Source organism: Pomacea canaliculata, linkage group LG11, assembly GCF_003073045.1.
Source record: "Pomacea canaliculata isolate SZHN2017 linkage group LG11, ASM307304v1, whole genome shotgun sequence".
In the NCBI taxonomy this organism is placed as follows: domain Eukaryota; kingdom Metazoa; phylum Mollusca; class Gastropoda; order Architaenioglossa; family Ampullariidae; genus Pomacea; species Pomacea canaliculata.
Genome location: NC_037600.1, coordinates 22746376 through 22754205, shown reverse-complemented (window position 1 = coordinate 22754205; position 7830 = coordinate 22746376). Strand labels below are relative to the sequence as shown.

Here is a 7830-nt window from a genome sequence, read left to right as displayed (position 1 = left end):
TAGTATTTCTGTATTTTATCTATTTAAAAAAAAGTAGCGTGTACATTTTCGAGAACATGCATCAAATTCCAGGATACAAACTGTTGATACAGTCGTTTAGCAGAGTACAGTAGCCCGCACAAAAAAGCAGAATGTTACAATGTCACAATGCTACAACTGATTATAGATGTTGGTGTAAAGGAGACAGAAATCAGATTGCTACAGGTGACAGGTGAGGGAGTGTGAAGCATGTTCAGGGGGCGAGTGGCTCCTCCACAATCACGAGTTGTGATGTACACCGGGATATGGCGTGGAAACTGGCAGATTTATAACGAGCGTTACGTCTTGAAACCTGATATTTTTTGACGTCATCATACATGTACCGATCATAGAACTGAACACACACGACGACTTTTCTCTCCAGACCACGAACATGACGTCCATCCGCCACCCACACCAAGTCACTGCGGGCCGTGGCCACGTCCTCGGTGTCATCATCCTTCATCACCCGCACTGGGATACCCGCTTCTTGCAGTCCCTTCAGCACACCCGAGTACATATAGTAATCCCAGTACAACACCAGCACGTCTCTCCACTGTAGACAGGGTGTTGTGCCGCCAGTTGTTGAAGTGACGGTGTTTACTGTTGTCAGCTCATTATTCTCTGTCAACATACAAAGTTTATTCATTTGTTGTCTTGCATAAGATACAACACACACGCATGCACATACACACACCAAAAGGCGCACGCACACAAACCCACATACGCTAGCTGAGAAAGAATGACAAGCCACCTGTGACGGAGTATAAAACAAACATATTGAATTATTATAATGTATTCCCCTCAGTCTCCCATACTTGACTGTAAATTATCAGAGATTCGTCTACGTGTCACGTCTTGTATCTCATGTCAACGGTAACGAAACTACATTCTAGCCTTACATACCCGTAACACCAACACGGAGACTGTGTAGGAAGCTGGCCACCTCACGACCGCACGTCACACATTCACCTGGCCAGTCACTTGAGTGACCCTCACCATCGTGACGTACTCGTCTGACTGGCGGGCCGTCTGTGTGGTCGGGCACACCTCGCTCACTGTATTTCTTGATACTAAGACCCTTCGTGATAACTGTATCTTTCTTGACTTCCCTGACTACAGCGGGTGGAGAGCGGAGAGGTCTGGTTAAATATTCCACTTGCCAGCCGGGGGGACAGTTCTTAAGGTAACAACTTGCCGCCCAAAGATGGAGACGAGGAACCTGTGTCAGCAACTTCTCACAGAAGGTCTGGATGTGTTTCCTGTCACAGACATGAGTGTTACAGAGGATGGAGATACAGGTGTTACACTGCTTATGTAGTTGAGGTGTATTAATTGTATGTTAATGTCACTATGTCATCAATCATGCTGCTTACAACGCCAGGAAACAGAAATTTTCCTAAGAATGGAACAAAGTTCATAAAATGAAGTGTAAACAACATCACTCTAATTAAGTTTAAGATTGACAAAAGGAATTATCTGTCAACATAATAAAACTTTTAAAACTATTGTATAATTTTTGTATCAATAGAATCAGTGAATAAGTACGGAAGTGTCCAAGTACGTGTGTATAAAATAGACTTAATAACAATATTTACACATGTATACTGATTTATTTCCAAAGTCTTGCCACTTCTGTGTTATTTATATCAAAGCTTAATTACTGTAATTTGTTGTTCTCGGGCTTCCATGCAAACTTTCTACACGAACCTTAAAACTTACAAAACTGCTTCATGTCTGGTGTTTAGACAAAACAATAAAAGACCCTGACACTCCCTTCCTCTGTCCTCTGCAAGAGTTGTCTGCTCACGTCTGCATCCACTGTCAGTTGTCTGCGCCTCACTTTTATTTCTCTCAAGCACTTGCCTTCAATTGTTCTCTAAACGTTTCTTCCTCTACATCCCTTCCAGAATGTTTGCTCTTCGTCTTATCAGCTTATATTATTGATTCTTGTCACCACGGTAACCACAGTAATGATGTAAGGTCATTGGTCTGAGGTTCAGTGCAGCAACACAATGAAGCTCCATTGCCGCTGACATCCGCCACTTACACATCATTGAATCATCTAAACATACCTTGTAAACAAATCTTTTTCCCGATCACTACTAATGATCACAGTCGGGATTATGGGATGACACCGTGTGCGGACGTTCAGTCGATGGACGTTTAGCCAACGTATGTTTCGTCGACGGAGGTTTCGTTAACCGGAGGTTTCGCAGACAGACTTTTCGACGCATTATGTCAGAGAGAGAGAGAGATGCTTACTTACTTCTCAGAATCTTGCACATGAATGAATGAAGCACTATCTCGATTGAACGTGAGACAGATGACAAACAGAAATATTGTCCAGGTGGAAGGTGAACGTGAGAACTGGTAGAGACACACATTGATACAATGGCGAGAGAAATGTGTGAGCTAAGGGGCGTCACACACTTGACTTCGGCTAAAATGAAATGCCGAAATGAAGTGCCGAAATGTTCGTCGACAAAACGTCCGTCGGCTAAGGGCCCCAAGCCGAAATGTTCGTCGACTATACCTCCCTCGGCTAAAAATCCGGTCGCCAAAACTTCCGGCTCCAAAACGACTGTCGGCGAAACGTCCGCCGTCGGAAAGTCCGAGTACCGGATGACACTGCTATTGACACTGCGAGAATTACTTGAGAGGAGGATGACCCTCTGCCAAGCAGGACCCGGCACCTTACTTTATGGAGAGGCTCAGGCAGGAATACTGAGGCACCTGACCTTTTTACTCCTCTACCAACAGTACTCATCATCTTGGGGGTAATTAAGGTCTGTAGAGGGGGTGGGGTGAAGAGGGAGGGACAAGTAACCTTGTGGTAGCTGAGGGTCCAAAATAATTATTTCCCGCTATTTATACTCAGTTTCGAATGCTGCTGCATCCGCTCGTGCTAACAGCCGAAGTAAAGGGTTGGAATAATGAACAGGAATAAGATGTTGTTGACAGACGCTCATTCTGTACAAATATCACTTACTTTATTTCAGTTATTGTAAACACGTTTTTAATCTTACATTTTAGGGGCTTCCATGATAGAGATATCTTCGTGTCCCATTTCGTCAATGAGGACGTACAACGGTCCTCCATTTGCAGCCTGTGACAAGTCATTGACGGCCTTCTCCACGTTTTTGTGGCCATCAAGGTCAACATCCAGAAGGTGAAGCTGACTGACTAATACCTCTGGTGCTAGTTGCTTCTTTACTGTCTGCAGCAACAGGTGATACAACATGCTGCTCGCTGCACGACTCCCATCCCATGTACTGACAACGTAGACGTGGTGACCACACCGCAGCCACTGTATGGCCATCAGCAGCAGCACCACAGTTTTACCTGTACCGGGGCGTCCGGTGACAAAGAGTGTGGGAGGCGCCGTGTGTAGCAGTGAACTTGCTCCGGGAAGAGTGTGATTACAGCAGTATAGCACTCTCCTGTCCACCACACGGCCTGACCCAGGGTCTTGACACTCACACGTGGAGGACATGTGCATGGCACAGTCACTGTTGTCGCCGGACCACAGAACCTGGTGCAAAGACAATAATCACAATACAATCACTGTGTAGATAAGACAAAAGAGGTACAAGAGGGCGGTTTGATTCCAGTGTGAAACACGATTAGCATCTTGAAATTTTTCACTTCATCAGGTACCTACGAGCTTTTATTTGATTGCCTGCGTGAATGCGGTGCAAACTTTGAATATATTTTAAAAAGTACTGAGCAAAGAGGAACCTCCTTTGCAGGTTGAATAGTACTTCAGTCTATCACTAGCCACTTCTAGCAATCACCTATTTAAAGTTTTTTATCTTTATCCCTTGTATGATTTGTTCACAGCCTGTCTCTTCATGAAAGAAACAGTTTTATCAATAATGTTAAAATTTGTTGATAATGAAAGAGGGGGAAGAAAGAGAAATTGAATTAATATTTTCGCCGTCAAAAAAGAATGTTTGTTATGAGCTTGCAATATACGGAGTTGATAAAAGTGAAAAGTTTTTATTAGATAAATGAAAAATTTACTAAAGATTAGAAACAGATAAATGTTGAAAAAAGTATAACCAAACCTTCTAATTTTGGCAGTTAATAAGTCACTGTATTATTGTTTAGAGCATTTTGATTGTCGTTTTTCACCAATATATTTTTTAATATTTACTTTTCAACTTATTCTTTATTTTTTTCCCCGTCAACAATTTTATTTACTACTTTTAGTATCACTTGATAGACAGCATATAAAAATGTAAGCATATGTTAGTATAATTGTTATATATATATTTGGTTTATTATCGATATCAGCATCTCTGTCCTCTCTCCCTTGACTACAAAACGGGAGGAAACACTGCAAAGCCAAAGAATTTCCCTTTTAATTGTAAATATCAATTTGTCTTTTAATTAGTATTAAGTCTAGATTTTTATCTGCAAAACTTTTCTATTAGTTACTACTTTGTAAATAAAAGAATTCTCGCTGTAGCCGAGTAATGTAAATTTTATGATATTTACATAATTACACTTCTCATGAATTCCAGTCTCTAATGCTATTGTGAATTGTCCAACACGACTCATTTAAAAACAAATGTTGGATAGTCTCTTCTTTGGTTACATAAAGCGCACAAAATAATATTACAAACTTTTCTCTCTTTTAAAATGATGTGTGTGGCCAATACTCTTTGTACGTCTCTACACTAAGATATTACATTTTACTTTTGAAAAAGATCACTACTGGGTACCTACCAAAAACGCTAAAACCAAACGCTAAAGCATGACACATCTCAGCTAAGCAAAGCTAAATCTTAAGAAAGAACCAACGACACATCGGGATATCAAACTGTACAACGATATTAATTCAATTTTGATTGACATTTAATATGCAATTTGCTATGTGCACCTGCACTGACATCGTGTTACTGTAACCAGAGCTTGTTGTACATGTAAGTACACATATACAGTACAGAGTTTGTGTATTTCAGTCAGTGAACGCACACACACACACACATGTGAACAACCATCTGACATCACTGTACGAAATACTGTGTTGTGTATATACTTACCTCGCTACTAACTTCTTGTAGACCACATCAGTCATGTGACTGTCAGGTCCAGCCCCAGCCACACGTCGCTGCCACCAGTGTCCGAGTTCACTCAGCACGTGACTACTGACGTCACACGGGGTCTTGGGGTCAGACAGCTGATCACAGCACAGACACAGACCAGCGATGTCGGCGGGGTCTGATGTTCCCAGACACCGACACAGGTCCTGTAAATAAACCACGAGCCTTAAGATGTTAATCAAACCTGTCGATACTTGACAAACCTCTGATGTCGAGGGACATTAAGACAGAACATGTACAGCTACAACAACAGGAGGACTAACACATCAAACTTATCCTCAAACTTAACTAAACTAACTTACAAATCAAACTGAAAACACACCTGAGAGGGAACATCAGATTATTTACTTTAGAGTTGCAGACAGTTACACACAAAGTGCCGACACTTTGCTTACATCCTTATTGTCACAGTTTGCAGAATGGGTTTTTGTTTTAGAAATACGCAACAAAGATAAATGTTTGTCTGTTCGATGTAAATGAAAAATATGTCATCTTAAAGGTAATGGTACATCGCAAAGGTGTAATGTACTCTCTTGGCTACCTGTGTACAGTGGTACCCGTAAGTTATTGAAATCAATTATCAGCAAAATAAAATATCATGCAAAAATTACATAAAAAGTATGAAATAATTTACTTCTTAAAACTTTATTAAAATAATGCTTTGAATGTTTCGCAGTTTTAAGAGAATTTAGGAATATTTGAGATATGTATGTATTTTGTAGCCGTTTATAGTATGTTTGCTTCTTTCGCAGGAGTTTTGCACCTGTAATCAACACGAGGCTCAAAATTCCTGTCAAGTGCGGAAAAGTGATGTTACAAACTGGTGTCTGTGATGATAACAAATAATCCTAGCATAACATGTATAAATGTAGCTTACCAGCTACTGTGACACACAAACTGTAGACACTATTTGGGAAATATTTCACCACTTAAGTAGTCTCGAGCTATATATATCTACTATAGTGCTACACCTCACGCCGATATCAGTCTGGGACAGCGTGTGAATATGTGACACGATTTTGTTATTTAACTTCATAGAATCAGTGTTTCTTTTCACAGTTATGAGTGGGATGACTAGTACTAAAATGGAGTCTGCTTATTAATTGCTCAGAGTACACACCTGTTGTACTAGTACCTCTCTCAGTACACAAACTATATTCACTATACTCCTAGATGGCTGAGGGACACGAAGCTGTGGATGGAATAGTTACCTCAGTCAGAGGGATGTCTTCACAGATGGCCTGTTGCACCTGATGAGCCGTGAGGTTGGGGAAAGCGATGGTCTTAGTGATGCGCAGACCGGGAGCGATGTCGGACACCAGGTGAGACAACATGGCCTCCGCTTTGTCCAGCTGTGACACGGCATCTCTCAGTTTCTTTCTGATGATGTTGTCTATCTCCTCTTTTGACATAGATAGCTTATTTGCGATGTTACCAAAAGCTCTCACCTCGCACACCACGAATCCGTAATGTCGGTGAATGAGAAGCACATCATAGGAGCCCTGTGTGGTCTTGGAAGAAGTCTTAGGAATGTTTTGGGGGAGACGTAGCTGGGCAGTGGCAGCAGCGTAAACAGGTTCGCCCAGATACTGCCCGAAGGTAAGCTGGCTCATCCCAACCAAAATTTCTTTATTCTGTTCAGAAAATTCCTGCAGACAGACGAGAACTCGTTGCTTGGCAGCGTCATCTCTGACGTCACTGTCTAGAACGTTAGCAGGCCGATGGACTGAAGGCTGAACGACATCGGAAGAAGCATCTTCAAGCTCAATGCGCTGAGATGTCTTCTCATGTGGAATCGGAAAGATGCATTCACCTGCTTGTGCATGTGCTTTTGTCTGGATGTAGTGACCTGTTGGTTCAGGTGGTGTCTGGATGTAGTCACTGGTCAGTCCAGATGGCGACAGAATATCCTGGTCAGCCTGTCTTGGTGGTGCCGTCAGCATATACTGAGATGTCAGTCCAGATTGTATCGTCTGACTATACTGATAGGCCTCCCCACGTGGTGTCGGATGCATGTACAGACCTGCTTGTCCATGTGGTGTCGTCTGGCTAAACTGATAGGCCTGCGCAGCTGGTAAATTGTTGTACTCTCCCTGTCCAGGTAATGTCGGCTTGTATTGACTTGCTAGTCCAAATGCTGTCTCCTGTATGTCACGAATATATTGCCCTGATGTCATCGTCTGGCTAAACTGACCAGTCTGTCCAGATGGATAACTCTTGTTACCTTGACCATCTTGTCTTGGAGGTGAATGGATGTATTGACAGGTGCGTCCTGTAGTTGTCTGGAGATGTTGACCGCCTTGTACGTTTGGTGTTGTCGGCTTGTACTGACCGGTATGTACAGGTGGGCCCGATTGAATGTGCTGATCTGTATTTCCAGGTTGTGTCAGTTGATTGTACTGACCTGTCTGTTTAGGTTGTAACGTATGAATGTATTGATCAGCCTGTCCAGGAGAAGTCTGAATGAATTGACCGTGATGTTCGTGTGATGTCTCATTGTAGTGACTAACTTCTCCAGGTAGTGTCAGTTGAATACACTCATCTGCCTGTCTTCGTGAAGCCTCTTGGATGTCGTTACCGGCCTGTTCTTGTGGTGCCAAATGGTTTGAACACCCGGCCTTGTGCTCTGGTGCCAGCTGGCTTACCTGGCTGAAGTGTCCAGGTGGTGTTCTGTGGTTAGAAATGCAAGACTCTTCAGCTG

The 7830-nt window shown here is 42.4% G+C and overlaps 1 protein-coding gene across 1 annotated transcript; it reads right to left on the bottom strand.

Moving 5' to 3' along the window:
* Window positions 1-3351, bottom strand: LOC112576093. Its single transcript, XM_025258343.1, has 3 exons — window positions 3048-3351; window positions 925-1280; window positions 1-642 (listed from the first exon to the last, which is right to left on the bottom strand). The coding sequence occupies exons 1-3, from the start codon at window positions 3338-3340 to the stop codon at window positions 233-235; spliced, it is 1059 nt and encodes a 352-aa protein (XP_025114128.1). The 5' UTR covers window positions 3341-3351; the 3' UTR covers window positions 1-232.
* Window positions 3352-7830: the final 4479 nt, after the last annotated feature.